Source organism: Mus musculus, chromosome X (assembly GCF_000001635.26).
Source record: "Mus musculus strain C57BL/6J chromosome X, GRCm38.p6 C57BL/6J".
NCBI classification, from domain to species: Eukaryota; Metazoa; Chordata; class Mammalia; order Rodentia; family Muridae; genus Mus; species Mus musculus.
Window position 1 is genome coordinate 42,568,241 of NC_000086.7, and position 27,064 is coordinate 42,595,304.

Below are 27,064 nucleotides of genomic sequence, written 5' to 3' on the forward strand. Positions count from 1 at the left end.
TTTCATTAGGTCCCATTTGTCAATTCTCGATCTTACAGCACAAGCCATTGCTGTTCTGTTCAGGAATTTTTCCCCTGTGCCCATATCTTCAAGGCTTTTCCCCACTTTCTCCTCTATAAGTTTCAGTGTCTCTGGTTTTATGTGAAGTTCCTTGATCCACTTAGATTTGACCTTAGTACAAGGAGATAAGTATGGATCGATTCGCATTCTTCTACATGATAACAACCAGTTGTGCCAGCACCAATTGTTGAAAATGCTGTCTTTCTTCCACTGGATGGTTTTGGCTCCCTTGTCGAAGATCAAGTGACCATAGGTGTGTGGGTTCATTTCTGGGTCTTCAATTCTATTCCATTGGTCCACTTGTCTGTCTCTATACCAGTACCATGCAGTTTTTATCACAATTGCTCTGTAGTAAAGCTTTAGGTCAGGCATGGTGATTCCACCAGAGGTTCTTTTATCCTTGAGAAGAGTTTTTGCTATCCTCGGTTTTTTGTTATTCCAGATGAATTTGCAAATTGCTCCTTCTAATTCGTTGAAGAATTGAGTTGGAATTTTAATGGGGATTGCATTGAATCTGTAGATTGCTTTTGGCAAGATAGCCATTTTTACAATGTTGGTCCTGCCAATCCATGACCATGGGAGATCTTTCCATCTTCTGAGATCTTCTTTAATTTCTTTCTTCAGGGACTTGAAGTTTTTATCATACAGATCTTTCACTTCCTTCGTTAGAGTCACGCCGAGATATTTTATATTATTTGTGGCTATTGAGAAGGGTGTTGTTTCCCTAATTTCTTTCTCAGCCTGTTTATTCTTTGTGTAGAGAAAGGCCATTGACTTGTTTGAGTTAATTTTATATCCAGCTACTTCACCGAAGCTGTTTATCAGGTTTAGGAGTTCTCTGTTGGAATTTTTAGGGTCACTTATATATACTATCATATCATCTGCAAAAAGTGATATTTTGACTTCCTCTTTTCCAATTTGTATCCCCTTGATCTCCTTTTGTTGTCGAATTGCTCTGGCTAATACTTCAAGTACTATGTTGAAAAGGTAGGGAGAAAGTGGGCAGCCTTGTCTAGTCCCTGATTTTAGTGGGATTGCTTCCAGCTTCTCTCCATTTACTTTGATGTTGGCTACTGGTTTGCTGTAGATTGCTTTTATCATGTTTAGGTATTGGCCTTGAATTCCTGATCTTTCCAGAACTTTTATCATGAATGGGTGTTGGATCTTGTCAAATGCTTTTTCTGCATCTAACGAGATGATCATGTGGTTTTTGTCTTTGAGTTTGTTTATATAATGGATTACATTGATGGATTTTCGTATATTAAACCATCCCTGCATCCCTGGAATAAAACCTACTTGGTCAGGATGGATGATTGCTTTAATGTGTTCTTGGATTCGGTTAGCGAGAATTTTATTAAGAATTTTTGCATCGATGTTCATAAGAGAAATTGGTCTGAAGTTCTCTATCTTTGTTGGATCTTTCTGTGGTTTAGGTATCAGAGTAATAGTGGCTTCATAAAATGAGTTGGGTAGAATACCTTCTACTTCTATCTTGTGAAAAAGTTTGTGCAGAACTGGAGTTAGATCTTCTTTGAAGGTCTGATAGAACTCTGCACTAAACCCGTCTGGTCCTGGGCTTTTTTTGGCTGGGAGACTATTAATAACTGCTTCTATTTCTTTAGGGGATATGGGACTGTTTAGAAGGTCAACTTGATCCTGATTCAACTTTGGTACCTGGTATCTGTCCAGAAATTTGTCCATTTCGTCCAGGTTTTCCAGTTTTGTTGAGTATAGCCTTTTGTAGAAGGATCTGATGGTGTTTTGGATTTCTTCAGGATCTGTTGTTATGTCTCCCTTTTCATTTCTGATTTTGTTAATTAGGATTTTGTCCCTGTGCCCTTTAGTGAGTCTAGCTAAGGGTTTATCTATCTTGTTGATTTTCTCAAAGAACCAACTCCTCGTTTGGTTGATTCTTTGAATAGTTCTTCTTGTTTCCACTTGGTTGATTTCACCCCTGAGTTTGATTATTTCCTGCCGTCTACTCCTCTTGGGTGAATTTGCTTCCTTTTTTTCTAGAGCTTTTAGATGTGTTGTCAAGCTGCTAGTATGTGCTCTCTCCCGTTTTTTCTTGAAGGCACTCATAGCTATGAGTTTCCCTCTTAGAAATGCTTTCATTGTGTCCCAAAGGTTTGGGTACGTTGTGGCTTCATTTTCATTAAACTCTAAAAAGTCTTTAATTTCTTTCTTTATTCCTTCCTTGACCAAGGTATCATTGAGAAGAGTGTTGTTCAGTTTCCATGTGAATGTTGGCTTTCTGTTATTTATTTTGTTATTGAAGATCAGCCTTAGTGCATGGTGATCTGATAGGATACATGGGACAATTTCAATATTTTTGAATCTGTTGAGGCCTGTTTTGTGACCTATTATGTGGTCAATTTTGGAGAAGGTACCATGAGGTGCTGAGAAGAAGGTATATCCTTTTGTTTTAGGATAAAATGTTCTGTAGATATCTGTCAGATCCATTTGTTTCATCACTTCTGTTAGTTTCAGTGTGTCCCTGTTTAGTTTCTGTTTCCATGATCTGTCCATTGGTGAAAGTGGTGTGTTGAAGTCTCCCACTATTATTGTGTGAGGCGCAATGTGTGCTTTGAGCTTTACTAAAGTTTCTTTAGTGAATGTGGCTGCTCTTGTATTTGGAGCATAGATATTCAGAATTGAGAGTTCCTCTTGGAGGATTTTACCTTTGATGAGAATGAAGTGTCCCTCCTTGTCTTTTTTGATGACTTTGGGTTGGAAGTCAATCTTATCAGATATTAGGATGGCTACTCCTGCTTGTTTCTTCATACCATTTGCTTGGAAAATTGTTTTCCAGCCTTTCATTCTGAGGTAGTGTCTATCTTTTTCTCTGAGATGAGTTTCCTGTAAGCAGCAAAATGTTGGGTCTTGTTTGTGTAGCCAGTTTGTTAGTCTATGTCTTTTTATTGGCAAGTTGAGACCATTGATGTTAAGAGATATTAAGGAAAAGTAATTGTTGCTTCCTGTTATTTTAGTTGTTAAAGGTGGCATTCTGTTCTTGTGGCTGTCTTCTTTTAGGTTTGTTGAGGGATTACCTTCTTGTTTTTTCTAGGGCGTTGTTCCCATTCTTGTATTGGTTTTTTTCTGTTATTATCCTTTGAAGGGCTGGATTCGTGGAGAGATAATGCGTGAATTTGGTTTTGTCGTGGAATACTTTGGTTTCTCCCTCTATGATAATTGAGAGTTTGGCTGGGTATAGTAGCCTGGGCTGCAGTTTGTGTTCTCTTAGTGTCTGTATAACATCTGTCCAGGCTCTTCTGGCTTTCATAGTCTCTGGTGAAAAATCTGGTGTAATTCTGATAGGCTTGCCTTTATATGTTACTTGACCTTTTTCCCTTACTGCTTTTAGTATTCTATCTTTATTTAGTGCATTTGATGTTCTGATTATTATGTGTCGGGAGGAATTTCTTTTCTGGTCCAGTCTATTTGGAGTTCTGTAGGCTTCTTGTATGTTCATATGCATCTCATTCTTTAGATTTGGGAAGTTTTCTTCAATAATTTTGTTGAAGATGTTTGCTGGACCTTTGAGTTGAAAATCTTCATTCTCATCCACTCCTATTATCCGTACGTTTGGTCTTCTTATTGTGTCCTGGATTTCCTGGATATTTTGAGTTAGGATCTTTTTGCATTTTCCATTTTCTTTGATTGTTGTGCCGATGTTCTCTATGGAATCTTCTGCACCTGAGATTCTCTCTTCCATCTCTTGTATTCTGTTGCTGATGCTCAAATCTATGGTTCCAGATTTCTTTCCTAGGGTTTCTATCTCTAGTGTTGCCTCGCTTTGAGTTTTCTTTATTGTGTCTACTTCCCTTTTTAGGTCTAGTATGGTTTTGTTCATTTCCATCACCTGTTTGTATGTTTTTTCCTCTTTTTCTGTAAGGACTTCTACCTGTTTGATTGTGTTTTCCTGTTTTTCTTTAAGGACTTGTAACTCTTTAGCAGTGTTCTCCTGTATTTCTTTAAGTGATTTATTAAAGTCCTTCTTGATGTCCTCTACCATCATCATGAGATATGCTTTTAAATCTAGGTCTAGGTTCTCAGGTGTGTTGGGGTTCCCTGGACTGGGCGAAGTGGGTGTGCTGGGTTCTGGTGATGGTGAGTGGTCTTGGTTCCTGTTAGTAAGATTCCTCCGTTTACCTTTCACCATCTGGTAATCTCTGGAGTTAGTAGTTATAGTTGACTCTGTTTAGAGATTGTTCTTCTGGTGATTCTGTTACCGTCTATCAGCAGACCTGGGAGACAGATTCTCTCCTCTGAGTTTCAGTGCTCAGAGCACTCTCTGCTGGCAAGCTCTCTTACAGGGAAGGTGCGCAGATATCTTGTATTTGGACCTCCTCCTGGCCGAAGAAGAAGGCCCAAAACAGGACCTTTCTCAGACACTGTGTTGCTTTGGCAGTTCCCAGGTGGTACAGACTCTCACCTAAGCAGACTAAATTCCTAAGTTCCTTGGAGTCCCGGGACCAAGATGGCGACCGCTGCTGCTGTGGCTTAGGCCGCCTCCCCAGCTGGGCGGGCACCTGTCCTCCGGTCCGGACGGTGGCTGGCTGTCCCCGGCCCACAAAGGGTGCTGCCTCAGCGCCTCTGTGCTTCTGCCTGTTCCAGAAGCTGTCAGGTTCTCTGGCGCACCCTCTCACCTGTTCAGACTAATTTCCTAAGTTCGGCGGGTCCCGGACCAAGATGGCGACCGCTGCTGCTGTGGCTTAGGTCGCCTCCCCAGCCGGGCGGGCACCTGTCCTCCGGTCCGGAAGGTGGCCGGCTGTCCCCGGCCCACACAGGGTGCTGCCTCAGCCCCTCTGTGCTTCTGCCTGTTCCAGAGGCTGTCAGGTTCTCTGGCGCACCCTCTCACCTGTTCAGACTAATTTCCTAAGTTCGGCGGGTCCCGGACCAAGATGGCGACCGCTGCTGCTGTGGCTTAGGCCGCCTCCCCAGCCGGGCGGGCACCTGTCCTCCGGTCCGGAAGGTGGCCGGCTGTCCCCGGCCCACACAGGGTGCTGCCTCAGCCCCTCTGTGCTTCTGCCTGTTCCAGAGGCTGTCAGGTTCTCTGGCGCACCCTCTCACCTGTTCAGACTAATTTCCTAAGTTCGGCGGGTCCCGGACCAAGATGGCGACCGCTGCTGCTGTGGCTTAGGCCGCCTCCCCAGCCGGGCGGGCACCTGTCCTCCGGTCCAGACGGTGGCTGGCTGTCCCCGGCCCACAAAGGGTGCTGCCTCAGTGCCTCTGTGCTTCCGCCTGTTCCAGAAGCTGTCAGGTTCTCTGGCGCACCCTCTCACCTGTTCAGACTAATTTCCTAAGTTCGGCGGGTCCCGGACCAACGACAATTTTTCTTAAGCAAAAAACTATGAGATACTTTTGGATCATTATGTTGCTATCTTAGTCTATACTCACGTTTCTGGCAATCTCACCTGTTTCATGGACTTAAATACATTTTAACCTTTGGAGGATTTCAAATGTGGATTTCTCACTTCTCTTCAAACCCAGACTCATCTATTTAACTTTAAATGTTTAACTAATTGTCACAAATTGAATTTCTAGTCTCTTACCTTATAAAGCATCTTGTATAATATTTCTTTCTAAGAATAGAAATTCTATATTTTAGTGTTTAGGTCAAAAACTTTGAAGTTGTCTTTGACTTAATTTTCCCCCACAAATCCTACATCTACTTTGACAGTAAGTATTGATCATTCTTATTTTCAAAATGTATTCATAATTTTTGATTCATCTTTTTATTAGTATAATCTCTATCATCTGCCTATCTATCTATCTATCTATCTATCTATCTATCTATCTATCTATCCATCCATCCATCCATCCATCCATCCATCTATCTATCTATCTATCTATCCATTTTTGTGTGCCATGGCAGAATGTGGGAGGTCAGAGAACAATTTGTGGGAGTCAATTCATTCCTTCCACCATATGGGTTCTTGGACTCAAGCTCAAGTTATCAGGCTTAGAGGCAAGCATTTTTACCTCCTGAGCCATCTTATTAGCCCCAAATTATTAATACATCTTATACCATATATATGTATGCATATATTCTTTATATAACATCACTTACTGTCCTCCAGTAAAATGTAAGGTTCATGAGTCAATGGAATTTTATCTTTTATTAGTGGTTATATCTCCACACATAATAGGCACATCCAGCCTGTGGCCTACAGGCTTCACACACTTCAGGATAGTTATGAGTAAAGGTCAATATAAACTCATTAACTAACTTAAAAGATTATGAGATTTTTGTGACTTTTTTTATAAGTTGACTTCATAGTTCTTGTGTGTGAACTTAAGCAGATGATAACATTGTGCCTCATTGTTAAAGGTTAGACATGCCTGAAACATTTAGTAGTACTTAGCAAATACTCAAAAAATATTAGTCAAAGGAATGAAAAGGAAACAGCTTACCTAGTTGATTTGAAAACTAGTTAACATAACCATTTGGCAGGACTGAATTTAACAGTCAGGTTTCAAAAGAGTGTTTTGTTTTGTTTTTTTTGTCACCTCATTTTAACTGCTTTGTGATCTGGAATGAGACTCATTTTCAGTGACTTCAAAAGTTTCTCACTAGAAATTAATTTTCCTAAAGGAAGAATGTTTTAAAGTATGGACATCAGGGTGAATCAGGACCAATTAATTATATTTATGGTTTAGTTATTTATCTAGAAAATGGGGATGCTAAGAGCCCCTATCCCATGTTGTAACAAAGAGAACCAAATAAAATAATGTATGATGATTACATAGTACAATATCTAGCAGCAATTAAATCCTTAGAGAGCAGTAGCTTTTGCTACTCTTATTAAGACATAAGAGAACTAAAAAAAAAAAAAAAAAAAAAAAAAACAAGGAAGCCCTGCAGCCCTGCAACAGAAACTACTGAATGCATTTCTCCAAGTGAAATTGGAGTAGCTGTTCAGGTCTTTTGTATAAATGGCATTTCTTTGGGAAATGCTCCAAAATTTGAAGGACAATTGCTTTGTTCTTTTCCTCAGAAAGCTTTTGTGCCCTGGACATATTCTCTTCATATTCTCTGTAACCACACAAGAAAAGTCACACCTTAAACTCCTCACACTTGGTATCTCAACTTCTTCATGTTTAAAGGCTTTGGCTTGAGTGTCGTCCCAGGTTCTGAGTTCTGACTCTAGGGATTATCCTCACTTGGTACACTGTTAGCAACTTGGCAGTTTCCTTTGTGGGGAAGGTGCTTCCTGGGGGCTGATCAGTCGGGCTTGCTGAGTGGATGGACTTAGGAACAAGGTAAGGACAATGGTCTCTATTTCCATGCTGTGGGATCACCTAGTAGCTTGCTGTCAGGCATACTTCATGTTAGTTCCCAGTCAAATGCAGCTGTTACAGAACTAGGCTGTGGTTGCCACTGCATGGTAGCTTCCACTGTTGTGCGACACTGAGGAAGCCTGAGCTTGCACAGGAACACTTGGCTCCCCATCTCACAGAGGTGATCAAGGGCTCAGAGCTGCTGGGCATCATTTGCTCTACAGATTTTTACATTCTCCTTTCAGGGTCCACTTCTTCCTTTCTTACTTCACCCTTATCTCTCCCAGCAATGAATACTGAGTTGGCCTGGGCACAGACTTATTTATTCATCCATTGGACCCCACAGGGATCGGTAAATACTTGTTAAATCACACTGCTTCTTTACTGCTTCAGCAGTATCCTTTCGTTTTGTTATTTAGATGCAATTTTACCTTGTCTTCCCAGGGATGCTGTAAATTTGTTGAGTTCATGGACTTCTACCTCATTCCTGTCCCCTGCAGTGTCACACTAGACTTTAAGCATTATGCTCTACAAACTGCTTAGGCAAAATGGGGCCCACCCTAGGAGCTGAGTAAAATTTTCTCCTTGACTACTTACTTTTTATTTTTTTTAACTGTGATTATTAGGAGAAAATAGCATGCAACAAGCCATCAATTACTAAACCATGTTCTTACTGTAATTCTACTTCAAATAAAAACCTAACAAAGGCTTAGTTGGAAATTAGAAACTTACTCATAAACAGTTGTCCATCCATTTTCATTACTTTTTGTTGCCAGAAGTCCTGTGTTTCCTGGGTATGTCATCAAGGCCAAATTGTAGCCTTGGGCTGACACTCTTTTCAGGACTCCATTGCTACTTATGGTAAGCCAGTAGACTTGTCCGCCAGGCACAACAAGCCACAGGGGCATCCCACCTGCATCCCGGCGTATATGCACGGAATTGCCATTGCTGCTAGTGATGGCACCCAAATCACCTTCAGCATTGTAGGTGAAGTTATAAACATAGTCCCTTGTTATCAAGTTCATGGTATGTAGGTGCGTTCCATTTACAGTGAACTGGTAGAGTTCTTGGTCAGCAGGAGAGGCAATCTCATATAGGTTCATGTCATTCAGGTGGGCTTGATTCTTGCTGATGGTACGAATTCGAACATTGCCAAGATCTGCTACATAGAGGGTGCCATCAGGTGACACGGCTAAGGAAGAGGGAGCTTTCATCTTTGCATCTTTGGCGTAGCCACCATCACCTATGGGGAAAGACCTTGATATTAATAATTGGCATCAAAGAAACTTGACGGGGCATACCCTAGATGTAAAGCAACACACATTAAAAAAATCATTTAAAAAAATCAGCAAACCAGCATTCTTTGCAATCTCCCCCTCTGATTATTTTGAAACCCATTATTCAAGATTGTAATTCTTGAGTCAGTACCACTAAAGATAAACAGTAAGATGTAATTATCTCAGTTACACCAATTTTGTGAATTCCTAAATCCTGCTGTTCAGAATCTATTGTATTGCAAGATACAAGAACAGCAAATAATGATAGCCATACAAAATTTGCCTGTAATTCTATGAGCCTTATTCCTGTTGCTGCTTGCAGGATCTGCTTTAAGACCTTTCAGTCCTACTATGCTTAGAGGTCATTTCCTCTGTTAATTCCCATTGTCCCACTGGTAACGGATACTGTCTATAAGTGTAACAATGACTCCAAATATCAAAGTTGGTAACTGAGATAAACATTAGACTTATCTTGAATGAAAGATACACATTACAAATATATGTTTCATTGTTCAGAAAAATACTGAAAATACTGAACAAAGTCACATTGTCCAATTTGCTGGATGTGGATTCCTATGGCCCAATGAAACACAAAACTTATGAGGGCCATTCAGTCCTGGATGAGTAGCTTACTAGGTCTGCAAGCAGCATGGCGGGATTTCCATTTGGCAGACAAATAGAAGAACTGTTGGCATTTAGAGGTCTGTTTGATATCTGAAATAACTATTCCATGTTTGGGGGGAAAGGCTCTTCTTTTCCTCTCCTACTTTAGTGAAAAGTAAAGGGCACTGTTGTTTATGGAATTTCAGAGCTTTTAAAATCAAGTAATGTAAGGGACTGATGTTGTAAGTAAGAACTTACCATTGTGGAATTTAATTTTCTTATGCATTCTCAAAGCAGTCTACTTGGGGTCCCTTCTAATGTCTAATAGAACATGTTGTTAATGTGGAAAGCAGTCACTTAGGGAAAGTATTTTTTCCACAGTAAAATCAGTAAATATGTTTTATACCTATTTTCCTTTATCTAATGCAAAAATAATTACATGATCTTAAAATTTGTATAACGTTAACTTTTTGAGACTCCAAAAAGTTATTACATCTATTTATCCTAAAGAACAGCAAAGTGACATGATGGTGAAACACACTTATCTCTGTAACAAGTAAGGCAGATGAATTGTGAACAGGTTTTATGGCTTTTCTGGGTCAGTAAGTCATCTGTCAGAGTTGACTCTCAATGCATTGCTTTCTCCACTAGACCACACAATTGTTGATATGAATGAACTCCTTTTGTTTTCCTTTAGGCTTTTCTGATGCAGGTTTTGCTTTTGAAAAGAGAAAGGGGGAGCTGCTGAATTGCTAAAAAGGTCATACCTGAAAAACAGTCACAGTTGGGATCAATTTTACAGTCGCAGTCAGTGGGAGCGCCAGCAATGATGGAGATCTCCCCATTGGTGGTCACTTGCTGAATGCGGTTCACTTTCCTCTCGTCTGTTTCGGCGATGAAGAGCAGCCCGCTGTGGGAGACGCTGATGGCCCTAGCTGACTCCAGAGTGGAGTGAATTGCTACTTTGCTGACCAAGAAATGATCGATGCCGGGCACCTGGCAGTGAATGGGACGCCCTGCAATGATCCGCACACGCCTGTTCTCAGAAATTTGCAGCACAATGTTGTTATCCAGGACATACAATGAATTGTCCATGGGATTGACTGCAAGGTCTGTTGGCCACTCTAATCGCACCTACAAAAAGAACAGAGCACTCATCATCATGTTACCACATCTTTCCAGAGATGTTTTTACCTTAAAAATAATAAATAGCTTATTGTTTCTGTACTATTACTGATTTCAGCGACACTGATGCTGTCTGGCAATGAGGGATGGCTAGGTAATCACACAGCCTGGTAAGCATATTTATCATCTCTGCTATTCCCAATACAGTATAAATTGTTTTCCACAGTCTCAGAAGTATCTTTTAGAGTAGTGGTTTTTACAGTGTGGTCTCTGGACCAACTACCATAGCATCACTTGGGAAATGATTAGAAATGCAAATTCGGAGGCTCCATCCTAGTATAACAATCCTGGTATCCATCCTAATATCATAGTTCCTAGGTATGGGGATCCAACCATCTGTGTTTTTACAAATCTCCTAGATTCTGAAGGCTGTTGCTGTAGGGCTTCTGGATCACTACAAACAGCCCCCTGCCCCTGACAAATCTGTTATTGCCTTGTATATACTTAGAAAAGCAAAATCCTAAAGATTTGGGGGCAATAGAGAGTGCTGGGGAACCCAGATTTTACTCAATCAATGGCCTTTTTGGACAGGGCCTGCCATTAACATGTGCTTAATATCCATCTTGTATAGTATGCAGGTTCGATCCTCTAGCTACTTATTCAGAGTCCTAGGCTGGAACATATTTCTCACTTAGCTGGATCTTGCTTACTCCTTTAGTCTTCTATCCTGGCAAAGAAACAGGTTGGGTTGTTTTTTCCCTGAATGTTCTCTTTGTGAACATTCCTTGGATTAAGCCTTGTGCTAGGCTTTAGGGATTAAAACAAATGTTTCCATGACATAAACCTATGCCTTCAAATAACTCTTTGGTCTGGCAGAGCCCTTTGAAGCACTGTTAGCAATTACTCTCCATGTTGTGAAAAGGAAGCAATAGAAATGGTATGAAAACCCTTCACATAGACATGGAGTCAGGATATTAGCAGAAGAGATGGCATGTAAAGTTAATATAGTTTCAGTATGTGGAAATAATTAGTGATGCCAACCAGAAGGTAGAGAGTGCCTAGATGTTACAGAGCCAATCTTGTCCTTTTAAAATGTATATCCTGTGGTCCTAACCTTAAATGTGACTGTGTTTGCAATAAAAGGCATTTAAAGAGTACATTTTGATAGTTGAGGTTGTAAGGCTGGATCCCTAATCTAAATCATAAGCACGATTATGATAATGGAGATGTTTGTATGTGAACATAGTAAGAAGATAGCCATCTGAATGTCAAAGAGAGATTGCTAAGGCAAAATGAACACCTGTGTCTTGGGTCTCTGTTGTCCAATGATATGAGAAGATACATTTTTGTTATTGAAGACAACTAATCTTTGATACTTTGTTATGACATCTCTGGCAGAGAAATCCACCAGCTGATGAGAGGAAGCACTCTGTTAGTTTTGTCCTTGTGACTGGGGGTAGCCACTGATGGGATTTAAGTAGGAGTGTGGCATAGGTCTATTTGGGTTTAAGATGGATCTTACTGCTGCTGTTGTGACAATGTAGGAGGCAGAGGTGGTGTGTGTGGTATGTCTTGTCCAAGTGTTGTGCTAGATGCTGGGAATACACAAAACTAAACATGAGTCTACTGTAGCTACTTTCTGGACATGAATTAGCTCAGTGCCTGCCCTGACATTCCCTGGCAGTGACTACCTATCTCTAGGTACTTCTTAGAGCACTGTGCTTCATGGTGTACCCCCTACATCACCGGCCATTACTGTCCATTTCTCTCCTTTCAGGCTAGACAAAGGCAGAAAAAGCATCCTATTCAGGACTAAAATAGTGACAGTAATGTAACTATTCTTTTTAGCTTTGAGTGAAAGCCGGAGGAAGTCTTTGTTTTTCTCTATGGAATCTGAACGTTTGGGAAGCAGATGTGGGCTGTCATTGCTTTTTGAGGCCCTCTCCTTCCTCAGCTGGATGAGGCTTTATGGTTAGAGATTAACAAAGTAGAAAAAGGCCCCATATGATATCTGAGATGAAAACTATTTTTTTTTTACTTGTGCTTGATAAGGGTGAGCAATTGGAGCTGTGAGGAGAACAAAGGTTGCCTTGGGCTACTCCTTATTATAACACATGGGGTCATTTACCCCAATATCTGAGTGTCTCTTATTGTGTCCCCACAAGTCTGTGTGCCCTCTACCTCCACCTCTACAAATGCTGGCTTTCTATGGTCAGTACCGTATGCCCCTGGGCAGCTAGGAATTTGCATGCTAATGGGGTATAAAGCTCTGCTTGTAGTATGCATGTTCTACAGAGCCTTTCGGATGGAGGCCATTGGATAAACATTACACACCAGCATTAACAGCTCCCAGAACAGTTTGTGGTGATGTGTTCCTCAGCATGTCTGTCTGAGGCCTTTGCATGTCAGTGTGCTGCTGAAGAGAGACAGAGTGAGAACCTGCTGCCAGTGGTGCTGCTGCTGCAGCAGCAGCAGCAGAGGGTTGACCCTTCCTTTATCCTGTGCCCCCACCTTGGACCTCTCTAGACACTATCAAACGTGCACAGAAGCTGTCTATGTGCTCTAGTCCTATGGAACATGGTCCCCCAGGAAATAAGTCAGGGCTGGCCGCTGAGGAAGAGGAAATGAATTTATTTCAGTACAACACTCCTCTTTTGATGGAGTCTGAAGCCAGTGACCCAGAAAAACAAAGCTGGCTGAAATGACGTTCTAATTATCCCCACTCTGGGGGCCAAAGCCAGGCCAGAGGTCGAGGAATGGCACGCACCTGGCAGAAGCTAGGGAAGGAACATATTTTAGACTCGGCTCTCAGCTATCAAGTCTGCCTCTGAGATAAAGGCTGGTGGTGAGAAAACACGCTGTGAAATCCTCCAACTCTCTCAAGCCGAATTAAGCCGATACTATTGGTGTCATGTTTATTAGATTTAATATTGCCTCAAAAATACACCAGCCATTGTGTCTGTTTGTTTTCTTTCCCATCAAATGAGCTACCCTCTGGCAGTTTCCTGTGACTAAAGTGGCCTTTGTGCTTTTGAGACACTTTCTATGCCAACTACACAGAATCCCTTTAATTCCCATTTGATTCAGCAGAGCATCTTGTCTATGAGATCTGCTCAGATAAAAGCTGTGTGCCTACTTAGTAGTCAAGGGGCCAGTGTTTTTGGAGGACGGAGCTTTTCACTGCTTTTAGATTGTCAGTTCCTTTTATGTTGTTCTCATGTTAAATACATCCATTTCCAGGTAAGTCATCAGGGAGCTAGTGCTTTACACGCACATGATAGTAACACAGCATTTACTCGTAAGGCGTTTCCACATTGCCCTCAACATATGGAGTGATGATTTTGAGCTGATTCTGGCTGATGGAACTAGCATCTATTAGTTGTGGAGAGATCCCGGAATGCTATGCTATTGAGATGGTTCTAAGGTTAACTTGCAGAAGCTGCTGCCACTTGTATAGCTAGCTTCTTTCTTTCTTTCTTTCTTTCTTTCTTTCGTTAATTCGTATGTGTGTGGTGGTAAAATGGAGCATTTTCTTTTGGAGTGGGAGAAGAAAGAGAGCAAAGAGCAGCAGTGAAGGATCTTGTAAACTCTGCTTACTGACCCAGCCTACAGGCAAACCTTTAGGTCTAATTTGTGGTGCTTGCCCCACCTTGTAAAAATATACTAATTTGTTCAAACTGTCAAAATGTGTTTAAGCTAAACTAGCATTAAAGGTCACTGGCATAGCCTCCAGCCGGTGGAATGTGCCCATCCCTCATCGACCTTCCCTGAGAAATAACCCTGAGCAGAAAGGAGCTCTCGGTTGGGATGTCAGCACTTGATAGCACTGTCTTCCTCTGCTAATTGAAAACTTGCCTTGAAGGGAGTTGACTCTCAGGTCAACCAGTCCCTTGGTTGGCTTAAAGTTCTAGCTAATTTTGACCTCACTATCACTGTAGAAGACAGCAGGATCCTATAGGGGGAAAAACCTGCGTGTAAAAGCAAATTCTAAATAGGAGGCTTTTGATTATATAAAGTTTAAGATGCTCTCAGTTACAGAACTAGGTGCACAATGAAGAGCTAGAGCATCAGTTATATACTCGGCTTCCCTCGAACAGTTTGACTCAGGGTTCCTGCCCTTCATTCTGTGTAAAAGTAGGAAAACTAGGTTATCTTTTATGTAGCTCTGATTTTCTCATCTGTAGCAAGGAAAATAGGTTAATGACTGTGTGTGGGCATGTACATAGACATGAAAATTTTATTTTCATATAGATGAAATGATATGTGGTGATACATGCCGTTCATCCCAGTGTCTGGCACCTGCTGGGGGGGGGGTGCTAGATGGTTTTTGTAGCAGTTTCACAGTCATGGGTGTTTCTAGCTAGAGAAACGCAGTCCAGGCAATGCAGTTGCCTTTCAAACACTTCCCTAAACTTCAGTTTTCAGTATAAGATTTTTCGTGAATTTTGTTTCACCCCTGTGTCAATTATACTGGAGTTGACTTTTCTTTAAATTTATCTATTTTTAAAATATGAATATGTGCTGTCCATTTTTTGAGGTGGTCTTGATCTCTAGTATAGCATTTATAAAATTGGAGAAACACTAATCTGGGTCATTAATAGTACTACTATTTATTAAGTCCTTCATAGGTATCAAGTATCTTCTATGGATTAGTATTTTATATACTCCAGAAAACAGTCATCTGAGAACAATGACTTCTAAACACAATTTCCCATATTTCTGCCCTTCCTCAGTTCTTAGTTAAGTGATGGAAGGCAGATATAAAAATATGCCATTCAGTGTAGCACAGGTAAATGTCATGGTACATGCATGCTTAGAGTGATATGGCTGTGTAGAAGTGGGAGTTCAAGAAAGATTCGTGGAAGTGAAAATTAGACTTAACTTGAAACAAGGAACAAAGGAACCAAGGAAGAAGAATGATCTCAGTAAAGGAAAATGAATAAAATCAAAGAAGCATGAAATCATATGGAAATATGTGGATTATGAGCTGAGTTTTCTTAGATATGATACAGGGGTAGCTATTGCTGGCAAATGGCATTCTAAATGTTTGCTAAGATAAGGGATAGATCAAGGTTTCTTTTGAGAGACAGTTTTTAGTTGGGGTCATCATCATACATTGGTAAGGATGTTTAGCATCATTGCTCCATAGATGCCAGTAGTGTTTTTACCTCCATTAATGACAATCACAATAAATGTATGTTCCCTAAGAAACAGTAACATGGAGAAGAGACAATGGAGATCTTTAAAGGAGACAGCTGATATGGTCAGATTTACATTTCAGAAATATTACTTAGGGTGAAATTGGGGGACATGTTGGAGGGAGAGTAGATTAGCTACAGGATAATCATTTCAGAGACCAGTCATTCATCATTAAATCCATCCATTAACATGTTCTCCTATCCAGCCATCTGCTATATATCTTCCTGGCACTTGGAGTCTGGAATTCTGTTTCTAATTTAGATTCAGAAAAATGTGTGAGAATTTGGCAAAAGTTATGAACTCTCTACAGAGAAGAAATGCTTACATTTAGAGTAAAGTATAGAGTATAGAGTATAGAGTAAAGTGATTAGGAGCTTCATGGTTTAAAAAATTTAAATGATAGGACTGCTATCACGGTAGCTTCAGAGAATCAATTGTCATATAGGCATTTCAGCCTCCTCATATAGAAATTATGTCAAATAATGCCTTCTGAAAAATTGTAAGGACTCAATGAAAACAAACAATGTAAATCACCAGAGTGACTGGTACATAAAAAGAGATCTGTAAAGAACAGTTAATCTGAATCTGAGGACAAGCTGTTCAGCAGTTACAGAATCACAACTCTGCCTACGATTCCTCTCACCTTTGCCCAACTATTGCAATGCTCTCTTCTCTGGACATCCTATGAACTCTTAAGTTTAATAACATGGTCATACTCTTTAAAGACTTCCAGCAATTCTATAGCACTAGGCACTAGATTATTTGCTCTATTCCTTAGGGATCTTTCTAACAAATAAAACCTCCAAGATTCTTTGGCTTATATTGGGACATTATCTCCAATACATTTGTTAGCCAATTCCCTAACTAATAGTTTGGTTTATTATTTGGGTTACCTTGTTATTTGTAACAGCACTATTGGCCCAGTATCAAGCACAGGACATGCTACATTAATTTCCTTTTTCTGTCAAAAAATAAGTATTCGTTCTATATTTCACACTATGTCACATATCAAGATACCATTTCTTTTATTTTTTAATTTTTATTATTATTTCATTTACATTTCCAATGCTATCCCAAAAGTCCCCCACACGCTCCCCCACCTACTTCCCCACCCACCCACTCCCATTTCTTGGCCCTGGCGTTCCCCTGTACTGAGACATATAAAGTTTGCACGACCAATGGGCCTCTCTTTCCACTGATGGATGACTAGGTCATCTTCTGATACATATGCAGCTAGAGACACGAGCTCTGGGGGTACTGGTTAGTTCATATTGTTGTTCCACCTATAGGGTTGCATATCCCTTTAGCTCCTTGGTTACTTTCTCTAGCTCCTCCATTGGGGGCCCTGTGATCCATCCAATAGCTGACTGTGAGCATCCACTTCTGTGTTTGCTAGGCCCTGGCATAGTCTCACAAGAGAGAGCTATATCTGGGTCCTTTCAGCAAAATCTTGCTAGTGTATGCAATGGTGTCAGCGTTTGAAGGTTGATTATGGGATGGATCCCTGGGTATGGCAGTCTCTAGATGGTCCATCCTTTCGTCTCAGCTCCAAACTTTGTCTCTGTAACTCCTTCCATGGGTGTTTTGTTCCCAATTCTAAGAAGGGGCAAAATGTCCACATTACCATTTCTAATGAAGAGAATGGATTTTTCCCTTCATGGAGATTATAGTCTTTTGCTGACTATTTGCTTTATTTTTTTCTATAAGTACAGGTGGTTGCTGGTGGCATAGAACAATCAATTATTTATTTTCAACTCCACTCACCTTATGAAATTAACTATGGTGGAATTGCCTCAAAATAAGTTATGATTATTACAGTATTCTACAATCACCATCAAATGTTAATAAGCTCTTTCCCCAAAGTTCCACTGGGTTGGAGAAATTTAGCTGTTTTGCAGAAGGTCCTGCCTTCCATCCTAGACATAGGATCTCTTTTCTTTAGTCCACTCAGAGCTTTGAGGATAATTTATCAAGTGACTTTGCATGACTTTGAGCTCTAAGGCTTCTTCAGTAGGACTTTTCAGGAAGTGGATGATTATCTCCTTTGAGGTGTGCCAGCCCTGGGGACAATGCTGTGATGGCACTGAACGTCCTGTACCAGGTGTTCTGCTAGCACTACATTAGATGTCCCTATGCTTCTAAAAGCGGACAAACCCAGGTTGATAGAATCACTTTTTTTGTCAGTTTTCAAATGGCATTTTCATTTCTTGACACTGATAGTGTCTAAGCTTCCTCAAATTTATAAAAGAAGGAAAATGCTGTCTGGAGAAAAAAAATTCTTCTTGGAGATCATGATGACACCTTTGAGAGTGATGGCCCCTATTGATCTTGTTTCTAAAGAGAGGAAATCATTAGAAGGTGAAATATATCAAGATTTCCTGGCCTTGTCAACAAGTAAATTATTTCCCATTATCTCAGAATCACACTCTGTAGCTCTTCGTAATGGCTGGACTCTTTGAAGAACCTCTTAACCTTTGCTCATAAGCATCTGCATAGTCTGTCTCCATGGCATCTGATGAGAAACCATGAGAAAAATGTAATTTCAAGTTGCCATATTCATTGAAAATGAATAGGTAGTGCCAATCTAATCATGACTTATATTAAGGCTGATATTTAGAATCAGTCTACTACAGAGCACATTGACTAAACTCTATATGGACAATGTTCCTAAATTAGTTTTGAAATGAATCAAAGAAATCAAATCAAATCAAAGCAAAGCAAATATCCTCTATACCTCACACAAATAGAACAAGAACATCCGAGTCATTTTGGCATATTTCATCTTCTAATAAATTTACACCTTTATAAGCAAGGTTATTTAGAAACATTCTTTTTTAAAATAAAGATTTTATTTATTTACTACATGTAAGTACACTATAGCTGCCTTCAGACACTTGAGAAGAGGGAGTCAGATTTCATTAAGGATGGTTGCAAGTCACCATGTGGTTGCTGGGATTTGAACTCAGGACCTTTGGAAGAGCAGTCGGGTGCTCTTAACCCCTGAGCCATCTCACCAGCCTGAAACATTATTCTTTTAAGGGCTGTCTTTATTTGTAATATGGGAAAACCAAATTTTATCTTGGTGGGATTTCTCCCTTTTGTAAATTTGAAGATGCTCAGAGAGGACGAGGGTTAATATGAAATCTCAAGTGGCTCCTGCTATTCCTGTGTCAGAGACCTCTGGTTGTAGGTCAATTCAATCTTTCCTCCTTAATGGCTGACCTCCATTCTTAGGTACATGTATATTGCTATTTATAACAATACATTATTTGCAATTAGCTATGTCCATATTGTAATGTTTCAGACAATATGATGTAAGAGGAATGAGGGTATCATCCACAGTTCGAAGTACGTTATAAAGAATGCTCACCAGAGAGCCAGTTGGCCTGGAAGAAAAATTCTATGGTTTTGGCTATCTTTGGGACATATGAATGGTTTTATCAAATATCTTGGACTATAACATTACTTAGAAATAGACATTATGTAATCAGGTAGCAGTAATTTAGGAGCCTGGATCCTGAATGAATATGTGGATCTTCCACCTCAATCCTGAGTGATACATTTAGTCTGGCTGGTATCTTGCTTGCACCTGTGTTGTCTTGGCAATTTATGTTATTCTCAATGGAATATAATCAAAATGAAGGTGATGCTCTCGCTTTTTGGTTTTCATTTTGATTGGAGCTACAGATTATACTATTATAGATCCACCAGTTAACAAATTTCTAGTGCTTCCTCTTTGGAGAAATCACCTGAATTTACAAAACTAAAGTAAAATAAATTGAAATAAATTAATATTTTGGTAAATGTGGGAATACAACTGGGACAGTCTTTTAGAATTGTTCATTTTAACTGGTACATAAAAACTTTAAAAGCTGTCTGTATTAATGGAGTACAATGTAACGTTTTGATATATATTCTATAATGTTTAAATCAGACTAAATATATTTATCTTCTCAAGAACTTTTTATTTCTTTATGGTAAAAGCTTTTAAAATCGTGTCTTCAAGGCTTTTGAACTGTAAAGTTGCTTAATTGTTGCCTGGAGTCATTGAACTTGACTAGCACCAGAAGGGTTTGCTCCTTTTCAACCGTACCGTAATATCTGTGGATAAGCTCCACTCTCCACTGTTCTCTTCAGCCTCTGATAAACTCCATTCTCCTTTTAACTTCTGTGATATCAACATTTCTATATGCATCAGACCATGCAGTATGTCTTTTTGTGCTTCTCTTATTTCAATTAACATAATATGCTCCAATTCCAACCATTATGTAAGGCATAGGATGGGAAATTGATCCAACTTAATGATAAAGATAAACTTCAAGAATTATTGAATACATGAGGCTCTATATCCAAGCAATTTGAAAAGCTTTTCTAGCTTCATGTGACGCTCAATCATATCTAGCGTGTCTGTGCTATACTAGACATACATGGGTGTCTTCTACCAGGTCTATGAGTGTAAAAGAGTAAGGATGAATCCCATTCAGTTTATAATCCATCAAGGGTCATACTTGGCAAATGTTTGTTGATTGAAGACATCAGTGCTTTAGTGCCTGCAATAATTGTGGTCAATGAAGGTATTTATAAATTAAAACATGCAAATAGATACTGAAAAGTACTGTTTCATCAATGTGTTTTTGTCACTAATCTGGTTTCCATATGGTGACTCATGTTAGTGAGAGTTGCTTTGTTTCTACCATTCTGAATTACATTTGCTACCTCTTTCATGTTTTCCTTTTTCTGATAAGCATGTCTTACAATCAATTTGTATGTTTAATGGAAGATTTAGGACCAACTCCCAAAGCAAATTTCAAGGAAATTATTCATGGTATAATTAATATAACATGGGATTACCAGTTTGATTTAGGGACTTCAGAGATTGCCTGAAACTCTTTTAGGAAGTTTTTGAGATCAAAATTATTAATTAAGCAACTTGTTGTTGTATGCATGGTCATGAGTATACATTTGAGTTTTTTTTTTTTTTTTTTTTTTTTTAGAGCATCCCAGAAGCTTGTATGGTTTCAGTTTAAAAAGTCATCCAGGCGAGATGGCACACATCTGCATTCTCCACACTCAGAGACTTAGAGTCTCTGAAAGCTAGGCCAGCTGTACTATATAATGAGACTTATTTATTCTCATAAAGCAACAATAACAACAAAACCCCAAAACAACAACCTCCCCAAACTAATCTTTCCTCAACACAAGCAACAAACAATACCCATGCTCTTAGTTTCTAATGACATGATATAACTTATACAAAGAAAAGACCATTGCAATGGTGAAGGGAAGATCAGGGTATATGTGAGCCAATAGGAGAAATGGTATGGAATCTAATGAGAGAGTAGGAGAGAGATAAATATAGAAGATGGAAGGAGGAGGGTTAAAACAAAAAGCAAGGATGTCTGAAAGTTATGTGGAATCATATTATTAATGATCGACCTAAAACTCCCCATAATACATGTAAGTAAGTGAATAAATATAAATTTACAGCTTAAATAAAAATTTCACATTTAGGCTGTCAATGTTACTTCCAAGGACCACAGATCACAAAATAACAACAACCCACTGAGTATGAGGAATCCTCTTTTGGATTGTTGGTCAGAGTTGGTGAAGAGATTCCCAAAACATTACAGGCTATTTCTGTTGTCTTTAGTTGCCTGAGGTGGATGGGTTTAAGTCTCTGTTGGTGAAGATAGCACTTCAGATGCAGGACCTAAAAGTTCCTGAGCTGGAATTGATCTGAAAACCTTTCCCTTAGTGATTAGCTTCCATGGTACCAAAAGCTTTCAGGTAATCTTTCAAAAGAGTTAAGCAACCAGCAGTCCTACCCAGCTATGACACCTATGAACCACAATAATGACTAATATGGTACCATAATCCTCATGGTGTGGTGCAGTAGTGGCATGCATACCTTGGGGGTAACCAACAGCTCAACAAGAGATAAGTCATTCCCGGTACTGGAACACTAGCCAACTATCCAGGACTTGTGAATTCATGGATCTTGGATAAGAACTCACAGCTGCCACTTTACTAAAGCAGCACAATCTGTAACTCCATTCTAAATTTTAGTCCTATTTCCGCAGATAAGTGAACTTCTCATCCTGCGCCAAAGAAACGCATCTTTGCAAGAGACAAAGACCATTACAGAAAACCTCAACTAGTCGAAATTCAGACTTGTAGAGCTCAGTCCCAAGCATCTATAACACAACTCCTGTTATTTTAATACTAAGAAGCCATATCTTTGAAGATATCAACAGTTTTCAGGACTGTGAAGGGGTCCAGAGACCAAACATCTGGGAAATGATTATTCTAGAGGAAAGAAACAGTGAAAGAGGCCCTTCTCTTAATATAGGGGTTTCATTGAGGCTCATTAAGAGGATAAGCACATGTCTATTCTAAGATGGCTCTTGGGTCCATAAGCCCTGTCCAAAATCATACTGTTGGAGATCCTGAAAAATCTTTACTTCTGCTAGAGACCCAAAACCTGATGGGTGCTATAAAAGTTTGTTCATACAGGCTCCCTGAGAACAGCCAGCATGTTCGTGCTCCCTATGAGTCGGCTGTGTAATTGCCACTACCTCATCCTAATAACAAGCATAATTGCTCTGAGTTTCCGTCTACCCTTTCTAGCATCTCTTTTCTGAAGCCTCAATTTTGGATATGGCACTTGTGAATACACAGAATGTTTACCGACTTCCACTTTTCAATTTACAGTCAAAGTCATCTATCAGCGGGAGATGAAGGCCCAGTGTGAAAACTAGAGAATGTCCTTCAGACTCCGTGGCTAATTTGTTTGTAAATTCGATTGTTATTGTAAGAAGAACATATTGTACATGGTGCTACTTACATGATGCTACTTGCCAATTTACTATTTGTGTCTGTTGTATCTTGGGTTTTATCATTGCAGACAAAGAAATAACCCTTTCAGCACTTGGAGAAGTGGGGAGAGGAATATGGAATACTGTTTTCTCTCTTAAGCTTCTATTTGAATTTTACATCTATTTAGCAAATACCTATTGTGTATTCATCACTGTGGGGGATATGGTGGCTGAAGGAAGGTCAAGCAGACAACAGTCTAGGAAAATAGAGAACAATGTGAGGCCAGGCAATGATAGTATGAGTTCTGTGATACTTCAGAGCAAGGGGATCACTGTGTGTCTTTGTGCAGGAGATGGGACTCTTGCCCTCCTGAGAGCCAATGTTTTGCTTGTACAAAAAAGCCTGGGGCTTAAAAAAAAACTCCCTGAAATCATTCTTCAGTTTCTTCCTGCTGAGAAGTTGCTGAAACTTGTCTGTTGCAGGTTGTTAATATTATAGTATTGGCCCAAAAAAGATAGGCCAAGCTTCCAATTCCCTTTGGCACCTAGAGCAATTTACAGGCCTGAAGTCTGAGTGCACGGCTTTTATGAAATGGTCTGATTTCATTGATCAGCCACTCTGAGATTATGTTTTCATTTCTGTAGCTACTGCTCTCTCTTCTCTCTGATAGTTTCAGGAAGAAACTATTAAAAATTTTCACCATGGAGATGGGAAGATATAAGTCGGCATGGCCCTGAACAGGAAGAGGAAACATCATAACTCGTCATTGTTCTCTTCTGAAGTTCATTTGAAGTGAGACTAGAATTCCACAGATTGTCTCTCTCATCTTAACTCTGTAACGCTTCCAAATGATAAGGACACTAATAACAGCAGATGGCCTAATGAATATTTAGAAGGAGGATTTAAATGGCTGTATTTTCACTAGGGCTTCAGTGTGCTTCCGGGTTTTGCCCACCACTTCCCTGTGTGAAAGACAAAATCACACACACTCAACAGATGGCCCGGTGCAAGCTTGGGTTTCCAGAACTCTGGAGATTGACCACCTGACCACTTACCACACACAAAGAGTCATTTTAGAAAGCATGCGGATTATAAATTTGAGAGGGAACAAAACAAAAGAAAAATATATAGCTGATGGATATTGAAGACCTGAGTTTTAATGAGAAGGGAGTCAAAAAATCACCCTCACAACACATTGAGCAGCACTGGCTGAAGTCTTTTAATAACAGCTTCTTACAGATCTAGTAATGATGAAATCCTCTGTGGCAAACAGTCTACTCTAATTAATGTTTCATCCAAACTGTAAGCATATCTGAGTGACTCCAGCAGCAACAATGACATGAAAATCTAACACCTCATTGCACAGTATGCTAGTTATTAAGTTACTGTCTCACAGCTCCAAGCTCACCCTTTAAAGACATTGCTTTGTGATGCTGGGGATGAGACTATGCTATCTACAGTTTGGTTTGTTTGTTTGTTTGTTTGTTTGCTTGTTTGTTTTTGCCAGCTGGATTGCTGATAGATTCTGACAGTATGGAAAATAAAGGGGTGCTGGGAGGCTCGATGAGTGGGGAGGGATTGGCTCTCCGGTCAATAGCGCCTCAATAGTTTCCTTCATTCTGGCAGCAACGCCTGGCTGCACTTTCCAGATCATTTGCATAGTCTGAGACTCAGTCTCATCTTGCCCTCTTACAGGTACCAGAGCCTAATTTGTTATAAGTACATTCTTAGTGTGAGGCTGTCACTATCCTCCTCTCAGCAGCCTATGTCCTACCTCCAGGGAACAAAACTCCTACCTTTGTAGGTTCTAACAATCTCAAACTCTTCTTTTTTTTTTTTTTTTTTTTTTTTTAGATTTTTATTTATTTATTATATGTAAGTACACTGTAGCTGTTTTCAGACACACCAGAAGAGGGCGTCAGATCTCGTTACGGATGGTTGTGAGCCACCATGTGGTTGCTGGGATTTGAACTCTGGACCTTTGGAAGAGTAGTCGAGTGCTCTTACCCACTGAGCCATCTCACCAGCCCCCAAACTCTTCTTTTTGTTTCCCAGATTTAGAGGTGGCAGTCATTTCCTGAAGGTGTTTTTAATTTTCCTAACCCATTTAACACCTGTGCAGCTCATCCCATGCATTAAATAGTGTTACAATAATTAAGTACTTTGTATTTTCTCACTGGCTCTTGACTAATATTTATAACAAGATCCCCAAATACAGGGATAAAGAAAGAGTAATACATTAGTGCAGGCCAGTGATAGCCATAATATAGTTGATGGCTAGTATCAATTGTCAACTTCACACAATCTAGAATCACCCTGGGAGAAGGGACCCTGAGAAGGTCTGTATGAGGTTACCTTAATTATGTTAATTGGCATGGTAACACCTGGCCCCCAGTGGGGAGAAGCATTCCCTGGGCTTGGGCCTCAAAGTGAAAGTTAACTGGGGGCTAGCATGCATGCATTTGTTGCACTCTTCTGCCTGTGGGCATAAGGCAACTAACTAGCTGCTTAATGACCCTGTTGTCTTGACTTCCATACCACGGGCCATGCAGGAGGAATGAAAAATGGCTTTAGAACTCATGGGATGTGGCTCACTGGTCAGCACAGCCATGATGGGTGCCCCTAGGTGTTACCTGATCCCAAGGTCCACATGTCTTGGTTATTTCATGATGTTAGGGAGTTCTGTTCTGCTTGCTGCCCTCACAACTTTCTTAATCTAAGAACTGCATGAAAACTCTAAGGGGCCTTCCAGCCCCTCACTGGGCAGTATCTCTGGCACTTATAATATTAAAGTTTGTTCTCTTTTAGGCATTGCTGCTGGAGCAGATTAATGATTCTATCACCACCCTAGGAAAGAGCTTAGAAACATAGATTGTCAGCAATGACCACCACCCTTAGAAAGTATTTGGGAAAATAAAATTGTTAGGGAAGCTAGGTTAAGATGTTTTTTGCTATTGGCTCTGATGTAGAAAATCATAGGGAAAAATTTGAAGTTCAGAAAGGCACACTCATTAGTTAAGCTAGGGATCTTTTATGGTCAGAGAACAAGAACAATGGTAGCACTGGCTGACATGACTCTCACTGCGGCTGGATTGGTGATAATTGATTTTTATACACATTTTTGCCTTCAGCTTCCTGATGTGATTTAATAAGAATTGCTGATGAGTAGATATGCATTCTGACGATTTAAAGTAGGTATGACAGATTTTTATATATGTGAAAGTTCTTTTTTTAAAAATATTTTTATTAGGTATTTTCCTCATTTACATTTCCAATGCTATCCCAAAAGTCCCCCATATCCTCCCCCCGCTCCCCTACCTACCCACTCCCACTTTTTGGCCCTGACATTCCCCTGTACTGGGGCATATAAAGTTTGCAAGTCCAATGGGCCTCTCTTTCCAGTGATGGCCGACTAGGCCATCTTTTGATACATATGCAGCTAGAGTCAAGAGCTCTGGGGTACTGGTTAGTTCATAATGTTGTTCCACCTATAGGGTTGCAGATCCCTTTAGCTCCTTGGGTACTTTCTCTAGCTCCTCCATTGGGGGCCCTGTGATCCATCCAATAGCTGACTGTGAGCATCCACTTCTGTGTTTGCTAGGCCCTGGCATAGTCTCACAAGAGAGAGCTATATCTGGGTTTTTTCAGCAAAATCTTGCTAGTGTGTGCAATGGTGTCAGCGTTTGGAAGCTGATTATGGGATGGATCCCTGGGTATGGCAGTCTCTAGATGGTCCATCCTTTCGTCACAGCTCCAAACTTTGTCTCTGTAACTCCTTCCATGGGTGTTTTGTTCCCAATTCTAAGAAGGGGCAAAGTGTCCACACTTTGGTCTTCATTCTTCTTGAGTTTCATGCGTTTAGCAAATTGTATCTTATATCTTGGGTATCCTAAGTTTCAGATTTGTGATATTTAAAAGATCCTTATGAGAATACTTTTAAGGATAAATAATAAAATAATCATTTTTTTTGTAATCATAAATTGTTACCTGCCAGTAAGGGAAACTGGCTAAGAAAACTACCTTGCTTGTTCACACTTTGTTAATCTATAATAAGTTGCTTAGTTACAAATGTACATGGGTTCTTGGGAATAACCTGTACTACATAATATTATTTCTTGTAAAGGCATTGGGTTTTACTGCTTTGAACAGACACCATGACCAAGGCATCTCTTATAAGGACAACATTTAATTGGAGCTGGCTTAGAGTTTTTAGAGGTTGAGTCCATTACCATCAAGGTAGGAACAGCATCAGTGTGTGAATATGTATATGACTGTCCATCCTTCTGTCAGTCTGTCTGCATGTATGTATTTATGTATATGTATGAAGTTATTGGAATCTGCCTTTTGCTTCATCCACTGTGTGTGTATGTGTGTGTGTGTGTGTGTGTGTATGAATTTTCTCTCTTTCCTTTTCTTTCTTGCTGGCCCCTAAGAGTTAAAAAGTTCAGAGATTTTTGCTGGCCACAGGGAGTTCCAGCCCCATTTCCCCCAGAGAAGCCTTCTGAGTAACTTCTTTAATCAGCCCCCATTGGAAGCTATCGAGAACCGACCCCCTTCAGCCCCACTGAGTGCTGACCTTCATCAGTTGCTCTCAGCACTGACCCCTGCCTAGGTCACACCTCGATGCCTGCCTTGGTTTACCCGCCCTGGCACCTGTAGATGTCAAAGCAGGTCTTTGAATCCATGACATTTTTAAAAAC

The 27,064-nt window shown here is 40.1% G+C and overlaps 1 protein-coding gene across 8 annotated transcripts in view; it reads right to left on the minus strand.

Moving 5' to 3' along the window:
• The window catches only part of Tenm1 (teneurin transmembrane protein 1), a 901,303-nt gene that overhangs the window by 40,375 nt on the left and 833,864 nt on the right, over nt 1-27,064 (minus strand). For all 8 annotated transcript variants that reach the window (XM_011251006.3, XM_006541491.4, XM_006541492.4 and 5 more), the window contains 2 exons: nt 9,992-10,358; nt 8,077-8,587 (listed from right to left, as the gene is read on the minus strand). In XM_011251006.3, the coding sequence (XP_011249308.1) occupies nt 8,077-8,587; nt 9,992-10,358 (878 nt within the window). The remainder of the gene's footprint in view (nt 1-8,076; nt 8,588-9,991; nt 10,359-27,064) is intronic.